At 38.2% G+C, this 21971-nt stretch overlaps 1 protein-coding gene across 2 annotated transcripts in view; it reads left to right on the top strand.

Annotated features, from left to right (window-relative positions):
* The window catches only part of SPAG6 (sperm associated antigen 6), an 812261-nt gene that overhangs the window by 341262 nt on the left and 449028 nt on the right, over positions 1-21971 (top strand). For both annotated transcript variants that reach the window (XM_044064563.1, XM_044064564.1), the window contains 2 exons: positions 372-524; positions 2548-2739. In XM_044064563.1, the coding sequence (XP_043920498.1) occupies positions 372-524; positions 2548-2739 (345 nt within the window). The remainder of the gene's footprint in view (positions 1-371; positions 525-2547; positions 2740-21971) is intronic.

Raw genomic sequence — 21971 nt, 5'->3', positions numbered from 1 at the left:
TATGCACCTCTCATTCGTTCTGTGCTGATAGCTAAAGTGAAAGTGTAAGTCAGGCAACCTATTTTCTGCCTCTAGTACATAATGATATACATTGCAAGGCTTACCAGTGTAAGAAGATGTTTCAAAAAAAGAGACTGACTGTTGAGAGGTAGGATAAATTAACATGTAGCAAATTAAACCCGTGAAACAGGCATCTATGAAGTATGCATAGTAATTTAATTACCAAGGAGACAGCAGGAATGATAGGTTACACAGCATGCGTGTATGTGAAATATAGGCCTGTTAATAATACATTTTGGGGTGCAGCATACATTTATCAGCACATGGCATATCAATCACTGTTTTTCACTTGTTCTGTTTTTTTTTTTTAGCTCTCCCAGCTTATCGTTAATGCAGGTGGAGTAGCTGCTGTCATTGACTACATTGGTGAATGTAAAGGCAGCATCAGGCTACCTGGTATTATGATGCTTGGTTATGTTGCAGCCCACTCTGAAAATCTGGCAATGGCAGTGATCGTTTCCAAGGTTGGTTTGTTGTATTAACTTCATTATATGCATGTCATGTGTTTAAACATGCAGCTCTTATTGAAGAAGTTGTAGACAAAGCAAGATCTTAAGCGTGTTTAATATATTAGTATAGCATTCATGTATTAGAAGATCCAAATATGGAACATTTTCTGAATGAAAATATGTAGTATATTTGAAATAGCTTTCTGTTTAACTGTAGAAACACAAAATACAGTATCAGTAAATAAATATGTTTCTGTTTTAAGAAGGTACTGTTTAATTTGGTGTTAATATTTTCCTGGTAATGCATCATGAAATGGCATGGCTATTTGACCCCCAAAAATCAGTTCTTTTCCTATACCAAATATCAGAAGAGTAATAAATAACACTTTTGCAGCTGCTTACCTTGTCAGAAATTACTGTTTGCTAAGACGAGAGCAGGCAGTGAAATAGGCTGCAGTATAAATTCTCCTCCTCCTCTCTGTTCTGCATTTGGTGGTTTTGGATTGCAGTATAAATTCTGTCTGATTTATGTAGAAAGAAAAGTCCATTGAACTGTTACTGCAGATGGTAACAATTGTTCCAAGTAATCATCATTTTGCCCAGTCTGAACAAAGATCCATGAAGTCAGTTTGTAATATAAATCTCTTGGCTATGCAATTGACTAAAATTTATACATATATTTCTATATCAGAGTACTATTCCATTTTAGTATTGCATTTTATTGTAAAATAAATAATTTAGCTCCTTTTCTGAATAAATATATTTGCTTCATTGTTTCTTTGTTTTTTGCTACTTTTTTCTATAGTAACTGTCTACATTTTAAGAAAAAAATTTTTTCAATTTAGATTGAAAAGAATGTGTTGTACAACTTTACTATTGAAGGTTTAATAGGATCACAGTGTTGCACAGAATACACACACACACGCATATATGTGTATCTATCTATCTATATATATATATATATATATATATATATATATATATATATATATATATATATATATGTGTGTGTGTGTGTGTGTATACCTTTATTGTAAGTAATATTTTTTTCTTGCATGTATGAATTATGTGCTCTTAGCTTTCAGGAAAACTACTGTAGATTCATGCCTGTTTTTTTTTTAAGAATTTCAAAATGATTATTTATAGTGAACTTAGGACTGTGTAGGTTAACCTATTGATTAAGCATTTTGAGACAGAGCAACTCTTTGGACACTGTTTCTTTTTCAGACCTTTATCAATGAAACTTGAAACAGGGAATGATCATTTATTGGTACAATATTAATTACAAAACTGTCATTAAGTTGTTTGTAGATGATTGAAAATCTGTAATGGGCAATAGTAGTAACAGGCTGTCAATCAATTCCATATATCTGTAGTTTAGTAAAGCATTTGTTTTAATATTGTTCTCAGAATATATGTTCAGCTGTAATATAATACACTAGACAATTATTGTATTTAATTGAGTCTGATTTCAATGCATTAACATATATGGAATCTTTGTTTTCGCTATTTTTTCACAAGCTTTCATTTCCCCATTTGATCAGAATGACATTTGTGATATATGATGTGCCCAGCAGCAGTCTTTTTAATTAGCTGTACGTACAAAGATGAGGTCTGAGAATTCATAATTACACCGTCCTTTTTGTAAAATGAAAAATTAAATTCTTCAAAACAATGCCATTTCTTATTTTAAATTGTAAAATAATTATCTTTTTATGAGCTCTACAAGTCTGTATTTTTTATTCTCCATGCACAGTTTCTTTATCACTTTGATTTTAATGTGCAGAAAAGCGGTGCAGAAAATGTGCAACTTTATTTGAAGAATGCTCATGTCATTTTTAGTTTGTAAGCTTCCTTCACAAAGTCATCCTTATCAGTTTTGGCAGCTGTTCAGTAATCTGCAGCTTCTTTGGTCAGAGGAAGACAGAGTTAAGAAAGAAATAGGGAAGCTATGCTTTCTTTAAGTCCTTATTAGTATGAATCTCTCTAGTCTTCTGTCACTAATTCTCAATGTGTGTGCTTTTGAACAACACTACAGGGGGTGCCTCAGTTGACTATCTGCCTGTCAGAAGAACCAGAAGACCATATTAAGGCAGCAACTGCGTGGGCCTTGGGGCAGATTGGAAGGCATTCTCCTGAGCATGCACGTGCTGTTGCAGTTGCAAACGTTTTACCAAAGCTACTTTCTTCTTACCTGGAAACTGATAGCTCTGAAGACCTCCAAATCAAGGTAACTGTATACAGATCAATCTGTTATTTTTCCATACCTGGAAAAAAAATTAACTGCTTATGAAAGTACAAAATGTGAAGCAAAACTGATACTGAACAGAATGAATGAATGAGTGTGTGTGTGTATGTGTGTGTGTGTGTGTGTGTGTGTGTGTGTGTGTGTGTGTGTGTGTGTGTGTGTGTATGGGTGTGTTGTGTCTGATTATTCATGTTTTACATATTTTATATATATGCATGTGTCTTTGTGTGGGTGTGTTGTGTCTGATTATTCATATTTTACATATTTTATATGTATGTGTGTGTCTGTGTGCATGTGTATATGCAGTAAATCTAACATCTATGGTGTTCTCAAAATTAACATGGCAAGTAATACATTTGCCTCTTAGCTCAGTATATTGTATTGTGTTGTTCTGTATGCGTGGGAGAGATAGAAGGTTTGTAGCCAGCTCAAGAACATACAGGTGAGACTAAGTATAATGAAATGTTCAACTAAACACAGAGATCATTTGATCTTGACGCCGAAGTATTAAGGGGAGCTATAAATTCTGGTACTGCTGAAGTAACACAGGATCTGAAATAGCTTTACTGAGGATTTAAAGATTAGGACTGTGTGATAAGGCAGCTAGACAGATCCAGCCCGTAATGTGCTGACTTAAATAGAAGGTGGTTAACAAGTTATTAAAATCAAATGATAGTGCCATTAGAAGAATAACTGTTAAGAATTAACACATATAGCACAGTATTTCATTTTGCAAAGTGTTACCTAAGGATGGCTTTAGAAAGAGTACAAGAGTTCAAAAACAAACTACAAATTAAATATATGGGACAGCATCTGTACTTATGTGAGGAGAAATTGGAATGCCTTAGTAATTATTCTTTAGATATATGGAGGTGGTAGACTTGGTAAGGTGGCGATGAAGCTGAATAGACTTTTATACTTAAGGAATTTGTAAGATCCTTCAGAAAAATATATTTTTCAGAATAATGATTGGAGGAGAATTCAGCAATATCTGAGCATTGTTGCTAATATCATAACCGTCTCTGTCTCTTACAGATCATTCTATCAAAGAATATATAGTACCACAACTCCAGAAACAGTCATACATCACTCCTCTTCACAAAGGGGGTTACTCTCTATAACAGTCTAGTTTTAACCATATTATCCCACTTTCCAAAATACTTAAAAATGCATCTTTAAATAATTCCTTAACTGTTACAAATAAATGACTCTCCCCAATACAACATGGCCTTAGGCTTGCATAAAGAACTGAAACAGTATTATTAGCCTTTTTAAGCTTTGTACATCTAAAATGCAGTGAAAAAAAATTTTGTGGCTTCCTGATTCCTTGACCTGTCTAACACATCTGGTATGGTTTCCCACCTTATGTACTAGTGTTTAGACTCAAAGATCAGGGGCACAGCAACAATATATAAAGTGATTCTCTAACTCCCTCATTGGAAGAACCCAGCCTGTTCACTGGAATGGTACACTGTCTTCTCCTGAGCCAAATGCTGTAGATGTTCCAAAAAGATCTGTATTAGGCCCTCTACTTATTTAGAATTATATTTATAACAAAAAGCACGCATCTGCAGTCAGCAACCTTCATTCTCTTTGCAGATGTTTGAGCTCTTCTGTGTTGAACCACTACCATTAACCTGTTATAAACAGCTATACAAAAATTCTTCATAAACTTTGAAATAGGGATAGAACAATACAGATGACCTCTGATCTCCAGCAAAACCAAACTAATTATCTGATGTCTCTTCCATCTGCCTCATCCTATGGGTTACTGGAACTTAAGATAGTACTTTAAACTTTTGGCTGCAAAGCTCAAACTCCTTTCCCATAATGCCCTGCACTTCCTAATGTCCCCAGATTTCATTTGCCACACTTGAAGATGGACTTGGTCTCTAGAACTCTGCACAGCTAAGTGTCTTATAGCAATTTCAAGCATTTTTTGGTGTTAAGAGTTTACTTTTATTCGTATTCTAGTCCTTGCTCCTCTCCCTCTTCTTGACTGAGAAGCTAGGTTTTAGGGCTTGTGATCAAGAGCCTTTTCCCTGCCCTGTATATTTCTTGTATGCAGTATTCAGTACAATTTTGTCTTCAGAGTAGCTGAGAAGACTTCAGTGTTTTGAAAGTGCTTGGCTTGTAGTCACAAGTAGCCTTTGCAAGACTTGCATAACTGCTATTTGTACTGTCTGGGAGCTGCTCATCTAGATTGGGACTGTGAGGCCTGTGTCACCTTTTGGTTGAGGGCCTTGCCTGTTAGGCATGCCAAGCTCATCTTAAAAGGGCTCCTTCACACTTCTGCTGTTGTAGTATCTCCCTGCTCTGTTTCTTCTTCAGTTAAGAAGTCTTAGAGAAGGCTATGAAGGACAGAGATAAGGATAAAGACAGAAAGAAGGAATAAAAAGACATATTTAAAGAAAAAAATAGAAATAATCAAGAAAGAGGTCTGCTAAGTTTTCAGTTTCTGATGAGCAAGTACAGAAGGCCCCGAAGCAGTTGGTTTCCTCTGCTATTTTCTTGGATTCAACATTGGCACTACTCCAGTCCCAATCCCTGGCTTCTTTTGTATCAACAATGGAGCCACATTGGTCCCAACTCTTGGATGTGCAGAGTTCTTTCTTGTCTGTATGTCCAACCCAGTATTGCCCCCCCCACTCTAGCTGCTGCACCAGAAACAGAATTCTCCACAGAGCTGTCACCCACCAGTCTCCTAAGCCATCTTTGATGACATCTTCTAGGTCTTTGAGGTCCATTTAGAGACTTAGGGAAGAAGACTTGGACAAAATTATGCTGACTTTTTTGCAGGTGCATATTGACCTGGGGATCATTCCCTCCCCTTTGCTCTGAGGGTGGAGAGAGCTGGCCCCTCTGCACCTTTTTTTTTTTTTTTTTTTCCTTTGTTGGTCTACTCTTTTAATCCAGTGTTCTTGGATCTGGCTCTAGCCTGTATGATTCCGTTGTTAGCACTGACAGTATGGCTGCCTTCAGCTCTGTCTTTAACCTTGTTACATTCAACTCCAGCCAGAATCGAGAGGTCAGGGGGTGCAGATCAGTGTTGACTGTGAGGCTTTTAGAGCCATCCCTGCCCCTTGGGGCATCAGCCTTACACAGCTCAACTCCAATCTTGACCTTCTATTCAGCCATGTCAGTGTTGATGTGGGTCCTTCCCTGGTATCTTTGGATCAGAGGAGGCCTTTCCGTAGTCTGATGGCTTCAGCTGCAGCTTTCAGAGCTGTGGAGAGGATCCCATCCAGTTTGGGGGTTGGGGGGTCATACTCCATATCAGATCCAGCCAATCCTTCTGTCTACCTGCTACCTTTGTCTCCCATCATCTTGTTCATGGATAGCCTGCAGCTCAAGGCCTCTAGCAGCACCAGAACCAGGGCTGTCCCAATGCTTCCTTATCTCTTCTGGGCTCCCCTCTCCAAGAGGAGTGCAGAAAGTACCATTGTAAGAGGAGACACTTAGACTTCCCTTAGAAGCTGTTATCAGAGGATATTGACCTCATTAAGGAGAATGGTTCCCCAGAATCTCCTGTGACGATGCCTCATTCAGCAACCTTCTAGAATCAGTTAGACAGAAGGGAGGCTGGAGCTTTAAAGCCCCTTCTCCTGAGAAGTCAGTTTTTCTTGAAACCTTCACTGCAGGCCTGCATGGGCCCTTAGTGGTATTCCCTCTAGACTGCCTTGTCAATTTAGTATCTAGGAGAGTGTGGAGAGAACTGGATGTGGTATAGCTCATCGCAAGAAATCCATACAGGGTTTAATTCCACCTAAAAAGTGGGCCCATTGGAGCAAGGGGTACACAGTCAATGCCATGGTAGTAGCCGCAGCCCAGGAAGGAGCTGTCAATGGCAATTGTGTCTGTTCATCCTCTACTTAGAGAGTCTAGTGTGTTGGTCAGATGTGAGAAGTGCATCTATGCTTCAGCCATCTTTTTCTCTTTGCACACTAAGCTACTTGGCACACCTGATCAGACAAAGGGAAGACTTGATTAAAGAAGTTAACCAAGTCTGTAGCAGCCCAGTCAGTAGCTGAGCCGCATATGTCTGTGGAGGCTCAGTTGGCTACCATGCTGTCAATTTCAAACATATCTATGCACTTCCTTTCCAACACAGCAGATGGTATGGCCAGGTGCAAGGCACTGCATTGCAGTACACTACCATACCAAGATGTGCTGTAACTTTGTGAGGAGCTTTAAGGCATCCTTTCTGAATGCTCTATTCGATGGCTCCACCTTGTTTGGACCTAAAATTAAGGATACACTGACCAAGAGAAAACATGAAGGCAAGACAGTGTCTACCATAGGGATCACCTTTCCACCCCTCAACAAACCTTTTCCTGCAATCAGATGGGGAGGTAAGTGGCTCTTTTTCCGGACATTGCAGCATTTTTTCCAAGACACTTCGGGTAATAGTGTTCACTGGCAAAAAAGGGGGGGTGTTTAACAAATGTCACCCTTCAGGCAGGAATGGTCCACAAAATCAGGGTTTTAGGGGACCCTTCACAGACAAACCCTTTCAGCACTCCTGAAGGATTGCCCAACTGCTGCACTCTGGTGGCAGTTGATGGGTGCTTGGCTCAGGAACCCATCACTAACAAATCCTTGGTTTTAAGAGTTGTCTCCAAAGGCTACACTGATTTTTAAATTGGCCTCCAACTGGGACCAGTTACCTTGGATCATCCTTCCCCTAAAGTGCCCCCACCACCCAGGAGGAAAGTGTCCATCGTCACAGTGGCTGAGGGAGGGGGGAAGAACAAAGGAGCATCCTGAAGAAACACTGTTGGATGTCATCCACCATGAAATGCACAATGCCCTTTCTATTTTGGCCAAATGTTTTCAAAAATCCTTTCTGGACATTCCAGCCTAGCAGTGAAGGGAAGCTGCTAGCAAAATGAGTTATCCAAGGGGTCCCAGCAGACCAGGATGGAGCCAAGGTCTATTCAGGATTCTTTTTGGGGCCCAAGAAAAACAAGGACCTCAGGTCCATTTTGGTCTTAAGCAGACTAAATTTGTTTGTCAAACAGACCAAATTCCTGATGGTAACAGTGCAATCCATTCTACCTCTATTGAGGAAGAATGATTGAATATGCTCAGTGACCTCAAGGATGCTTATTATCTCATAAAGATAGCCAGAGATGCCAAGAGGTTTCTGAGCTTCTGATCCAGAAAACAGCCATCAATTGTTTTAGCACTGCCCTTTGGTCTCATCACAGCCCCCGTGTGTTCACCAAGTGCATGGCAGTAGTAGCAGCTCATCTCAGGCTATAGGGGTTCCATGTCTTCCTTTACTTGGATGATTGGCTCCTTACAGTGACCTCAAGGGCATTGCCAGCTCATGCAAATGTGCCTAGCCCTAGGAATTATGGTGAACTTCATGAAATCCAAGCTAGGGCCAGTCTAGGCTTTGGAGTTATATAGGTTTCAATGTAGACACAACCTCTCAGATCACCAGGTTTCCTATCTCAAGGCTGTTGTCCCTACATCTTAGGGCCCACCAGGTTCATCTTTTTCACAGGCCATCCACTTCTGTCATCCTTTATCTCCCTTGGTTAATGGCAACTGCCTTCTCATTAGTCAATTTTAATAAATTCTGTATGAGGGTACTTGAGTGGAGTCTTTTAGTCCAGTGGTCTCTGAAAACTCATCCTATGCAGTTTCCGATAAGAATGATGCAGGTTTGCTACCACTACATTTCATGGTGGATGACATCCAACAGTGTTTCTTCAGGATGCCCCTTTGTTTCCCCCCCTCCCTCAGCCACAGTGACCATGGACACTTCCCTCCTGGGTGGTGGGGGCACTTCAGGGGAAGGATGATCTAAGGTAACTGGTCCCGGTTGGAGGCCAATATGCACATTATTATTTTTGAAATGAGAATAGTTCACCTAGCATTGCAGGATTTTCCACACTGCCTCCCCAAAGGTGTGATATTGATCCAGACTGGCAATTTGGCTGTGATCTTGTATGTATATATCAACAAAAACAAGGAGGGACACGATATTGCACCGTGTGTTGAGATGCTTTCAGACTGAAGCAATGGGAAGTCTTCCCCTGCTTTCTGATTGCAATGCCCATCTCATGGTAATCCAGCATCCTAGAGGACAAGTTGAGCAAGAGTATTCTAATGACTTGTGAGTGGTCCCCCTCAAACTGACAGTGGTGATGGAAGCTTTCAGCCACTAGGGCAAACCTTGCTGTAACGTATTTGCAACACCTTACAATGCAAAGTGTAGCAAGTTCTTTCACTTGTAGGCTATCTACCACAAGAAGAGTGGTTTCTGGCCCAGAAATTGTAGTTTATTAGCTGTTTGGGCAGTTTTTCCATCTCTTTCAGCTTTCTGGTTTAAAAGTTCATGTTTGCACTTGTTTCCCGCCTTTCCTGTAACTAGTCTAGTCCAGAAACAGATTTGCTGTATCCAGGACTGTTTGCAAGCTTCTAAGTGATGCCAAAAAGTCTGCTCTTCAATTTTCCCTTAGATCTGCTAGTTCTCTCCTCTCCTGCACTTTTACTAGCTTATTAGTCTAGCACTTTACCAGCCTTCTTGTAGCAGTTATTGTAGCACTAAATGTTCTACAAGGAAACAGCTCCAGTACTTATTATTAATACCTACCCCTCCAGGCATGTCTAAAGATCAGTTCCCTGTGCTTTCTTCTATTAACCTGGTGAACTTGGGCATTCTGAGGCAATGTAGTAACTGCCTCATGTACACTGTCAACCCTCTCCTCTTACCTCCCAACACTCAGACTTGCGAGAGATGCACTTATATATCCAAACTGGAAGCCACGCACTCTCCAGCCAAGACTGGAATAGCTGGTCAAGAGGAGAAGGTCAACACTTGCACCACACCACATGGAACACATAGCCCTCCAGAACACACACCAGCACTGCCGTCACATAAAAACACAAACTACATACCCACCTTCGACCACCACAACACAACACTAATCACGAGACACATAACTCTCCTAAACAGTGTGCCACTCAAACAAAGCCCCTAAGGCAAAACAGCATGCCCAACACACTAGTCATAGGTGACTCGATAGTGAGGCACACTGATGTCCCACTCACTAGGTTGAATAAGGAGAACGTAGCAGTCAGCTGCCTGTCAGGTGTCAGGATCCACCACATAGCGCACGCAATAAAGTCCCTCAACAACAGGTACAAATATGACTCTGTCATTGTACATGTGGGTGTGAATGACCTGAAACATACCTCCCTGAACTACATGAAAAGAGACATGGAGGAGCTCTCAGATTATGTACTCCAGGCGGGTATGACCCTAGCCCTGAGCAGCATCCTACCGTCACCCAGAATGATACCACAGTACAAGCAGAAAATGATTGATTTCAACAATTGGCTAAGTTTCTAGTGTCATTTCAAGGGGATCCAGTATCTGTCTGCCTGGGAACGACATGATTGACAAACCTCAATGCTTTGTAGAGATGGTCTGCATCTGTCACCCCTAGGGTTCTGGATACTGGCCAAGGCTCTTGCCACCCCTATAGTGCCTTTTTTAGCCTGTATTCCAAAGACCAAATTACCATTGTAACAGCTACAAACAAATGCCTTCTGAGGGTCATGCTGCTCAGTGCTAGAAGTCTAAATCTCAAAATGCACTCACTCGAAGCACTCCTTAAAATGGAGAACATTGACATTTGTGCTGTAACAGAGACCTGGTTTAAAGTAGCAGAAAGCACCCCAGCACTACCAGGCTATAACTCATTCCACACCTTTCGGCTCCAGAACTTGGACCAAAGCTCCAAAGGCGGTGGTGTTTCCATATTCATAAAGTATGTGCACACCTCCAGACTGGTAGCCAAACATAATGCATCAGAGATACTTCAGATACAGCTAACATTGGGTAAGACAGCGATTCAGGTTGTAGCCTGCTATAGGTCCCCAACCATGTCCCAAGACTCACACTCCATGTTCCTAAGCACCCTGGAGAATATTAGGGTCCAACCTAACACTCTCATACTGGGCGACTTCAACTACCCCTCCATTAACTGGGAAAACTACTCATGTACCAATACACTTGCCCAACGTTTCCTGGAATTCATTAATTCCAATGCCCTGGACCAGCTTATTCTAACCCCCACTAGAGATAGCAACATCCTTGACCTGGTCATTGCTAACATGGGTGACCATTGCTCTACACCAGTAGTCAACTCCTCCCTGGTTAGATCCGACCACAAACTAATCACCTTGGAAATCCACATCCCTCCCACCCCCAGCCCCACCCCGCAAAGGTAACCACCATGAAAAACTTCTCCAAAGCTAACTTTGGGCTCCTAAACACAGTGGTGGCTAACTTCATGGCACCCATGCAAATGGAGAATAGTTGCATGGCCACCGAATCATACACCAATGCACTGTATGAACACGTACACTAATGCATGGATCTCACCATACCCAATAGAACCAAGATGCTCTCCTCCAAAAAAAGGAAGCCAATCTGGTGGTCCCCTGCCATAAACAAACTCTACAAGAGAATGAAGAAACTGATGTGGAATAAGGTGAAGTCCCAACAGAAAGTTGAGATCCCTCATCAAATCCTCTAAAGCTAGCTATGAAAACAGAATTGCAGCAGATAGTAAAGGCAACCACAAGGCCTTCTATAGTTATGTAAAGAATCTCCACGGCATTACCCAGATTTGCTCTGAGCTACTGCACAATGGTACCTCCTATACTGAGCCAACAGATATTGCCAATATACTGGCCGACAGCTTCATTGCCAACTTTACCCCTCTCTCCCAGTCAGAGGACCAATCACAAAACAGTAGATTGCCAGGAACCCAGTATTACTGCTCCACAGGTTAAAACAGCACTGTCCAAGGCCAAGAATACAGCTTCTATGGGACCTGACAATATCCCTGGCTGTGTTCTACATGAACTACAGAGTGAACTGGCACCACACTTGTGTGCCCTCTTCAGTCACAGCCTCACCTCAGGCTTTGTCCCTACTGAATGGTGCACTGCTACAGTCTTCCCTCTCCACAAAGGAGAAGTGACTACAGACCCTGGGAACTATCACCCCCATTAGCCTGACGAGTCTAGTATGCAAAGCTATGGAACCCATCATCATGGACCTAATAAACAAGGATATAGGAAATCTCCAAATTCTGGATCCCACACAGTTTGATTTTGTGAAGGGTAGATCATGCCTGCTCAACCTGGTCGGCTTCTTTGAGTCAGTCACCAGAGCTGTGGATGAAGGCAAGATGGTTCATATAGCCTACCTTGATCTGGCCAAGACCTTTGATACCATTCCCCACTCAAGAATCATAGAAAAACTCAGCAAACTAGGCATCAACCCCTATATCACTAGGTGGGTTGCAAACTGGCTCACAGATAAAACCCACAGTGTGAAAGTAGCTGACTCCAAGTCAGACTGCCGGCCAGTCACGAGTGGAGTCCACAGGGTTCGGTCCGGGGTCCTTTCCTTTTTGGTATCTACTTCTCTGAAGTCCAGGCCAACATGAAGGAACTCTGGCTGATAAAGTTCGCAGACGATCGCAAGTTGGGAGCTATTATTAACTTCCCAAGTGATGTTGACATCCTGCAGAAAAGCCTCACTGAGACCAACGACTGGTGTCAGAACCATGGCCTTAAGCTCAATGCCAGAAAATGTGTCGTCATGCCCTTTGGGAAAAACTCTGTTCCCATGAATTACCACATCAATGGTAGTGCACTGAACACAGAAAGCGTTATAAGAGATCTGGGAACACAGGTTGACAGCAACCCCTCTTTTGACCACCACATTGCCACTGTGGTCAGAAAGTCCTTCTGTGTGGCACATCTCATTACTAAGGGTTTTGCATCCAGGAAGAAAGAGGTCATTGTCTCCCTCTACTCTTCCCTCATTAGGCCAATCATCAAGTACAATGCCCCATTTGGCATGTACCTCACTAGACACCTGCAACAACTGGAGAGGCCACAAAAGTACCTCACAAGGACGATCCTAGGCCTTAAACACTTGTTCTATAAGGACAGACTTAAAAAACTCCAACTATTCTCTGTCTTATATCGCATACTTAGAGGCGATCTCTGCTTGACTTACAAAACCATGTCTGACCCAGCTCTGTTAGAAATGCTACATCTAAAGAAATCCCAATCCCTCCACACCACATGCTCCAGAGACCTCAACCTCATTACCACAATCAACAGAACATGCTGGAGGGACAGGTTCATAACCCAGAGACTTCCCATACATGTCAAACAGAGCACCTTACTGGCCCTCTTCAAGAGAAATCTTGATGAGTGGACGGGAAATAGGAAATTCACCAAAATACAAAGGATGAGCTAGATTCAGGAAAAGCACAACACCAAGGTTAAAAAATGCTCAGAAAATTTTATTCTGGTGCCTAGGCCTTTCACCTTCAAGGAATACTTACATCTAAATGCAGCCCCATTTAATGCACTTCAAGGATCTCTGCTTAATAAAGTTTCTGAAGAGAGACTGAAAGATAAAATGGCAACTGTTAAATTGCATATTCAGGAGGTGGAAAAAGAACATCTTGGTGAGAAAAAAGAAAAAAACTCAACCGAGACATAAATAAATTTCAAAATAATACAGTGTACTCTGTAAAATTTAATAAGCGATTGGCTAGATCTAAAAAATGGGGTGGAACTTCCTCTGAAAGGGGAACATGTGATTCTTTTCTTTCCTCAGTGAAAACCAGTACAGGCAGCAAGAAGATCGTGTCGTTTGAGGAGATTTCGTCTGGAGAAATTAGTAGTGCTTCAAAAAAACAAGCAGGGGAAGAGCGATTCCCCAAACAAAGATACAATAGGAGTTTTTATTGGAAGGGCAGGTGAAATGGGAAGAACAATGATGACAACAAACAAAAGTAAAGGAAAATGTGACTTCTTTGACTGTGTGTAATAGTAATGAATGCGTTTTTGCCTTTCCTTATTATAATGATGTTTTAAATGTGGAAAGTAGCAAAACGCATGCTTTATCTCAGTCAAAAAATCTTCCTCAGGAAAAGGGGACTATTACTGAAAATGTTGTTGAAGAAATTATTGAACAGGAGAGTAATATGTTTGCCATTGTTTCTGGATATACTCTCATACCTAACCAATGTAATGATTGTCATAAATCTGATAAGAATGTTATAGCCACTTTCAATATAAATTGTGAAGTTGCAAAAAGATGTTACACCTGATTTTGAAGGACCTTCTCATGTTGAGATTGTTGTTTTAAATAACATTTGTTCAAATGCTGGTGAAGTAGATGTGAACCTGTCCTACACTGCTCTTGTTTTTGCTTCTGTGTCTGATGAAAATCAGGGAAAGGACCTGAGAATAGTAAACTTGTCTAATTTTGAGTTATCAACAGAAAAGTTAATAAATGTTAGGACCAAAGTTTGTTCCTGCAAGATTCCCATCCCTGGCAGAGATTATTCTTGATGTTAAATGTTTTTGTCGAAAGTTGAACTTAAAGGTATTTTTTTGACACAAAGGGTAATAAAATTGGAAGTTCTGTGTTACAAAATAATATCATGAGCCAGGAAGATGATAATGATGATGATTTGTTAAATTTGGGTGTGTATGACACAGAAGCATTTTTTGATATAAATGAGCCTGCTAATAACTATGGTATTAGTGAACATGTCATGGATATGGCAGAAAATGATTAATTTGATAGAGGTTATGGATATTTGGATGTACCATATTTTTCTTCCAACAAAAGTAATTTTATCAGCAATCACAAAAAAAATAGAGCTTAAATCCACAAAACAACAGCCAGCAAAAGTATAAAATTTTAATAAGTCTTAGCGCCTTGGCAAAGCCTTCAAAGAGTACACAAAACCATCAGTTAGCCCCCATTTAAATACACAATCATTAAAATCAATTAATCAATTAAAATTCAAATAAGCAGCCTTCAATTACATTTAAGATTAAGCCCTAAAGGGGACAGAGTGTTAAACTTTAAAATGTAAACACTTTCTTTATGCATTGTTTTCTTTTTATAACTATCTGAGCAGAAACTTCTATGTATTTTTTTCTAAAATAGTAACCTTTAGGTCACCTGGGTTAGAATAATGACATTCTAAGAAATATTTAACCACCGGCTATCCACTTTTTTATTTTTAATATTTCTAACATGTTCCTGAATTCTATATTTAAATTTTCTCTTGGTTTCCCCAATATATACTAGATTACAGGAACATTGTAGGGCATAAATAATACCTTCTGTTTCACAATTAAACATTTTCAATGGACAAAATGCATGTCCATTTATAAAATTAAATATTCTAACAGTATAAACACAAATACTATAGTGACCACAGGAATAAGTACCCATTGTTGCCTTCATATTTCCTATAATATTTATAACAGGCATCACAAAGTGATTATGTACCAAGATATCTCTAAGATTTCTTCCTCTCTTGTATGATATACCTAAGAATGGACTCAAGATATTGCCTATGTCTTTTAAATTTAAACAAATATTGCCAATAATACTTAACTAAATTAACAAATATGGAAGTAAATGTTCCATATGTAGAAAGAAAATATATTTTGTGTTTATTATTTATTTCCCTGTCTTTATTATACACTACATTATTATAATGTTACACGTCGAATATCATTTTCATCCATACCTTCAATAATTTTCTTAATAGCAGTTTGTACAACATCTTTATCATAACCTCTCTTAACAAACATACAATACATCCTATTAATTTCCCTGTAGAAATCAGTTTCATTATTACATAATCTTTTTAGTCTGAGACATTCATTGTAAGATAACAATGAAAGAGTATGAGGTGGATGGCAACTAGTGCCATATAAAATTCTTCCTCCATCCTCAATTTTCGATGTATTGAAGTAAGTAATTTATTATTATTAATTTTCAATATAACGTCCAAAAATGTAACTCTTGTCCCCAATTGCAAACCATCAAAACCAAAACCAAATCTATTTTTCTGTAGCCATTCCACAAACAGATTAACATTTGTAGAACCCCCTTTACATACAAATATGAGATCATCTATGAATCTGTAGTACTTAACTACAGATTCTTTGAAAAACTCACCATGATATAAATATTCTGTTTCATATAATCCCATTACCAGGTTTGCATACATGTGGGCAAAAGACGCCCCCATAGCTGTACCTTGGAGCTGGTGAAAAACCTTGTTATTAAATGTAAAATAATTATTTTCTAAACAAAATTTTAATAATTCCAAAATATAGTTACTTTTTGGGCTATCTCCTATAAAGTACTTAACTGCCTCATTACCAAGTTCATGTCTAATATTCGTGTACAAACTACAAACATCTACTACTACAAAATATATATCATTAGACCATTTGAAATCAGACAAATTTTCTAAAAAGTCCATACTATCTCTAATATATGAAGGTAATTTTTCTCCATAAGGAAGTAACACTTTGTGTAACAATAAACCAACATTCTTAGTAAAATAGTTTTGTGCAGAAACAGTTGGCCTGCCTGGAGGATTTGTGATATCTTTATGGATTTTTGGAAGGCAGTAAAATACTGCCAGTTCACTATTATCACAACCAAACTTCTTAGCCAAATCATTCATTGAGAAATATCCTAATCGATAGCCTTTTTGTATAAGAGCTTCAAAATCACATATTGCCTGTCTATATATAGTCACATTACTGCTTTTATAAACATCCCTATTATCCAAATGGGACATACACATAGTGAAATACTGCTGCACATTCATTAAAACAATTTTGCCCCCTTTTATCTGCAGGTTTAATAATTATATTTTTATTTTTTGTCAGCATCTGTAGTTCTTCCCATTCCTGCAATGAGAGGTTATACATCTTATTATTATTATTGCTCATAAATGCATTAAATTCACATTCCACAGCATAATTAATCATTTGTGAAAACTGTTTGATACCATCATGTCTATATGGTGGAATGAAATCACTTTTGCAAACGATATCCTGAGTATTAAATAAACTGTATACATTAAAATCATCACTTTCCTGTATTTCATACAGAAAGCTAGTATTGCAAGAACAAAAACTATCCTCCAAACTACTATCAGAATTATTATACTCTGTCCCCTCATTTACTTCTGTATTATTCACATTAAAATGATGTAACAAGTGCAATTTACGGCTTAATCTAAACACTTCACATTTTAATACATGTAAGCAGGGCATTACAGTCAGAATAAATTTTAATCTGTAATTAAGCACTTTCTCTTGACATTTAGATAAAACATAATTTGACATATTCACCACATTAGAGTCCACAAAATCAGTACCATTTAGACTTCTTGTACTGCCTCGTATAATCCCTTCCATGGCTCGCGTCTAGTAGAAAACGACCCCGTTTTCATTCATTCGCGTTGTCCATCACTGTTCTTTCTCCCCTCTGAAAGTCTTTATGCAATCTGTCCAGATCTTGAGCTGCAGGTAAAGATGGAAACTGTTCTCCATTATTTTCTACTTCAATAGATGCTGACGATACATCCGAAGCAAAAGACACACCTCTTGATGAACTAGTTGACTTATTTAAGGTGGTCTGATGTATTTTAGGGCTTTTACGTTCTTTCTTATACCATAAAAAAGCCCTTCCACCTTCATAGTCCCTCAAGTCTCTTCTTAATTTAGTGCTTTTGCGTTCAATAATTTCAGTTTCATATTTTTTTAATTTCTCATTTATATCTGCCAGCTGAACATCCAAATGACCAGAACCAGTTAATTTAAATAAATCACTATATGTACTTTTAATTTCATTTTTAATTTTCGTTTGCTTAATCAAATCTCTTTCTACTAAAATTGCAACCCACTCTAATGAGAAACGGTGAGCTGCTGCAAGCCACCTTTTAGAAAAAAATTTATCTGTTTTGTCTGACAAATTAAATGGAGTAGAAGGAGACTTAAAAGCTCTCAGTCCTCTCGAAGAGATATCTAGATCCAAATATCTCCATCGACCTAACATATTAAAATAGGTGGCAGTTTCTTTATGCAGCAAATGTTCAAGTTTGTCAAGTAGAACACCAGACTCACCCGATAGAGTAGAATAACCACGCTCCCCCACTTTAAGAAAGAGATTTTTCTGTCAACTTTTTCGGCCCTGCTCCAGTCTATCCATGAAAGAGGAAACATTTGAGGTATCATTCAGTCATTTTCCACGTACATTCGTACCTGTAGAAAATGTAGATCCCGATCTCTCCTGGTGAACAATAAATTTATCCATAGTACGTTGAGTAGCATCATTGTAGTCCTCTTTTAGGACCCTAGGAATATCCAAATTCGGATCACTGGCCATAAACACCATGACAGAATCAGCAACCACAAATAAATAGAGCTTAAATCCACAAAACAACACCCAGCAAAAGTACAAAATTTTAATAAGTCTTAGCCCCTCGGCAAAGCCTTCAAAGAGTACACAAAACCATCAGTTAGCCTCCATTTAAATACACAATCATTAAAATCAATTAATCAATTAAAATTCAAACAAGCAGCCTCCAATTACATTCAAGATTAAGCCATAATGGGGACAGAGTGTTAAATTTTAAAATGTAGATACTTTCTTTATGCATTAGTTTATTTTTATGCAAACTATCTGAGCAGAAACCTCTGTGTATTTTTTCTAAAATATTACCTTTAGGTCACCTGGGTTAGAATCATGACATTCTAAGAAATGTTTAACCACCGGACTATCCACTTTTTTATTTTTAATATTCCTAACATGTTCCTGCATTCTATATTTTAAATTTCTCTTGGTTTCCCCAATATATATTAGATTACAGGAACATTGTAGGGCATAAATAACACCTTCTGTTTCACAATTAAACATTTCCAATGGACAAAATGCATGTCCATTTATTAAATTAAATGTTCTAACAGTATAAACACAAATACTACAGTGACCACAGGAATAAGTACCCATTGGTGTCTTCATATTTCCTATAATATTCATAACAGGCATCACAAAGTGATTATGTACCAAGATATCTGTAAGATTTCTTCCTCTCTTGTATGATATACCTAAGTAATTTTATGCCTCCAAAATTGTCCATGAATATTAAGATGTATGAAAATGTGTGCAGCCAAGTTGAACATGAATTGGATGCATTTTTGAAAAGTAAGAAAAGTTATAATTTATCTAAACAAGAATGAAATGAGCTACAACAACCACATATGAGGTTGAATGAATTTGCATTTCGGCAAGTTGATAAAGGGGAAATTGGGTAATTATGAACATAAAAGATTATGAAAAAATGGTAAAGGTCTTGATCAGAGTGACAAGTGATTATGAAGAACTGAGCACAAATCCATTACCTAGATTTAATGGGGAATTGTTAGAAACTTGGAAAGATGGGAAAGACTGGGATTCTTAAATAATGATGTTCAGAAATTGTTTATAGAGGAACCAAAAGATCCCAGATTTTATGCCCTACCCAAGATACATAAGAACCTAAATTCCCCCCCAGGCAGACCCATTGTGTCCATGATTGGGTTGTATTTAGAAAATGTAGGCAAATTTTGAATTTTCACTTAAAGAAATGAAAAGAGTTCAATCACATATCAAAAATACAGGAGAACTATGCGATAATTTGAAAAAGATTAGATGGCAAAAGGATTATTTCTGGGCGATGGTAGATGCTAACTCACTATATATCAAATTGAGACTAGAAGGGGTTTAGATGCCATGGGGAGAATGATGGGGGTAGGCCCATGCTCCTCTTTTTTATTACTTTTGTTGGAATTTTGTTTAACCCACAGTTATTTTAGGTGGGAGAAACAGTTTTTTCATCAGAAAAGAGGCACAGCAATGGGGGTGGCTTTTGCCCCTTCGTATGCAATGGTTTATATGGGAGATTTTGAAAATCAATTTGTATACACAAATCGATTTTTTCAGGAAAATGTGGTATAATTTGGAAGGTTCATTGATGACTTGATTTTTGCATGTAAGGGCAAACAAGATTTTTTTGAATTTATGAAGACTTTAAATCAGACAGAACATGGTTTAAAATTTACGTATCACGTCAGTAACACCAGCATTGTGTATTTGGATGTTGAATTATATGTGAATAAGGGGAATTCCATACAATTTAGGCCACATAGAAAATAAACTGCAATTAATAATTTCTTGCATGCAGGAAGTATGCATCCCCCACATTTGATTAAAGCCTTGCCCCTAGGGGAATTCAAGCGTATTTATTCTAATACATCAGAAGAAGCTTAAAACAAATGTATTTAATGGAAGCTTTTGAGAGATTAAGACAGAGGGGCTATTCAGAATTCCTTTTACAGAATGCAAAAGACATTGTTTCAGGGATTCATAAAGATGGAAAACAAAAAGCTGGATGTGTAAGATCAAAGAATAGAGGGAAGGGGGGCTATTAGAGTGCATTCAAAGAAGAAGAAAAAATATTTTTTGTGTCAAAGTTCTCCCCCTTTTCTCATATTGTTGAGGATGTTATTAGAAAATTTTGGTACATGGTAAAAGAGGATATGAGTATAGGACATCTTTTCCTTGACCATGTATCTTTTTCTTATGGAAGATATGGTAATTTGAAAAAGATTTTAGGTGGGAGTGTTTGGGAAATCAAGACAAAAACAGAGAGAGTTGGCATGCATTTTTATGGAAATTGTATGGTTTGTAATAGGGTAAAAATATCTGGATGGATGGACTATTAATGGAAAACATTATATTGGGAGAGAAGCTTTTCATTGCAATTCACAGGGTGTCATTTATATAAAAGATTGTGGCTGTACAAAGGTGAAATGGTATGGAGGGCAAACAAAAAGGAAAGTTAAAGTTAGAATCTTGGAACACTTGGGGGACATTAGAAAAGGGAATAGTCTAAATCCAGTAGCTAAACATTTTTATCTGTGCATGGGGGGGCGTAGTAAAGACCTCTTTTTTAGTGTGTTGGCATGTCTCTTTATGGCCAATGGAGGAAACTTTAAAAATGAATTAAACAAACTTGAATGTAAAATGTTAATCAATTTTAAAACACTCCAACCCAGGTGTGTGAACATAGATAGTAATTAACTTTGTAAATAAGTTGAGATATAAAACTTGTAAAAAATGTATTTTTATGATTAAATAATAATTTATGTAAGAATTTTTCTGTGTAAAAATATGTAATTGTCACTTTAAGCTGAATTTGCTATGCTCTTTGATTAGTGATGTTAATTGCATCAAGTTAGCTGAATTGTAGGTGGATGATTGTACAAAATGGGGTTGCATTTAAATGTAAGTATTCTTTGAAGGTGAAAGGCCGAGGTACCAGAATAAAATTTTGTAAGAATTTTTCACCCTGGTGTTGTGCTTTTCCTGAATCTAGCTCAACCTTTGTATTTTGCCGCATTTGTTTTAGAAGGAGTAGTGGCTGGTATATTTACTAAATAGAAAATTTACCCCAGGGATCACTCCAGTGGCTCTACTGGACAGAGGCACTGGGAACTAATGTTGGGTGGCATGATGCCAGGGTAATCCTATGGGCTAGGCTTGTAAAGGCACCAGGGCCATTAGCCTAGTACCTACCTATGAACCTATGAACTTGATTCCCAAGAAGGGACAGTCAGTCAGACAGAGATTTGGAGAGTGTACCTTAATCACACAGCAATATGGGTAAAAAGGAAGGGTCTGGTAGACTGGGAAAGTTGTCTAAATCTTGCTGGCCTTAGTCCTGAAGTTGATGGGGTGAAAACCTTCAAGTCTAGATCTGTCATTATAGTAAGTATGTAACTTTCATTTGTTTTTTTTTTTTCCGGGGCAAATGTAAAAGTAAATAGAAAAATTGCCAGATTTTGATGATAAAGATAAATAGCTGAAAACCATAGCTTATAAGGTAGATGCCCATGCTTTGAAATATATTTACAGCCATGTAAATACATCCTGCACGTTAATCATATTAGGGTGATCCTGATAAGGCATGCCTGTCTTAGGACAGAAAATTATCTTGAGAATGTTAAGATATATTTGGTGAAGCTAGTCAATCAGGACTTACTTTTTTCGTTATGTAGCTGATTATGTGTTACAGATCTAGAAAAGAAAGGCAAAAGAAAGGTCATCTGAAAGGGTACTTTTAACTGTAGAATCTTACTTGATATATTTTCTTCTCTTACCAATGCATAACTGACACTGTCTTTTACCTATGTTCTATATCTTCTTTTACCTGGAGTGTTTTATTAATTTCTTGTTATATTACTATGCTCAGCATACATGATGTAACCTGTTTTGTGTATTATGCTGG

This window comes from Protopterus annectens, chromosome 3.part0 (genome assembly GCF_019279795.1).
Source record: "Protopterus annectens isolate FY-2018-M chromosome 3.part0, PAN1.0, whole genome shotgun sequence".
NCBI classification, from domain to species: domain Eukaryota; kingdom Metazoa; phylum Chordata; order Ceratodontiformes; family Protopteridae; genus Protopterus; species Protopterus annectens.
The sequence above is the reverse complement of the archived record's forward strand: the minus strand, read 5'-3'. Positions and strand labels throughout refer to the sequence as shown.